Below are 275 nucleotides of genomic sequence, written 5' to 3' on the forward strand. Positions count from 1 at the left end.
CTTCCTGCTGGTGCTTTGAATAGCAACCTTCAGCCTCATCATGCTGATAAGTATAACAATGATAATAGTGTCTATGAAAATGATGATGAGGAGGATAAAGGCGAAAAGCACTCTCACTCTCACCATCATTAGTATTAGTACTAGTATTAGCAGCATAAGCAGAATGAGCGGCTGTTTGGACTAGATGCGAGGGAATGTGTGCGGTGCCTCTACTTTCCCCTAGCCAAATGCGATGATCTATCGTTTCTCCTACACTACTACTACTACTCCTACTA

The 275-nt window shown here is 42.5% G+C and overlaps 1 protein-coding gene across 1 annotated transcript; it reads right to left on the bottom strand.

Moving 5' to 3' along the window:
- Positions 1-43: 43 nt before the first annotated feature.
- On the bottom strand, positions 44-274 carry CSUI_009258 (uncharacterized protein; the record flags this gene model as incomplete). The annotated part of the gene is made up of 1 exon (XM_068069374.1): positions 44-274. A coding segment is annotated over one exon (231 nt), but the record flags the coding sequence as incomplete, so codon positions are not given.
- Between the last annotated feature and the right edge of the window lies 1 nt (position 275).

The sequence above is a fragment of the Cystoisospora suis genome (assembly GCF_002600585.1).
Source record: "Cystoisospora suis strain Wien I chromosome Unknown contig_5476, whole genome shotgun sequence".
Classification (NCBI taxonomy): domain Eukaryota; phylum Apicomplexa; class Conoidasida; order Eucoccidiorida; family Sarcocystidae; genus Cystoisospora; species Cystoisospora suis.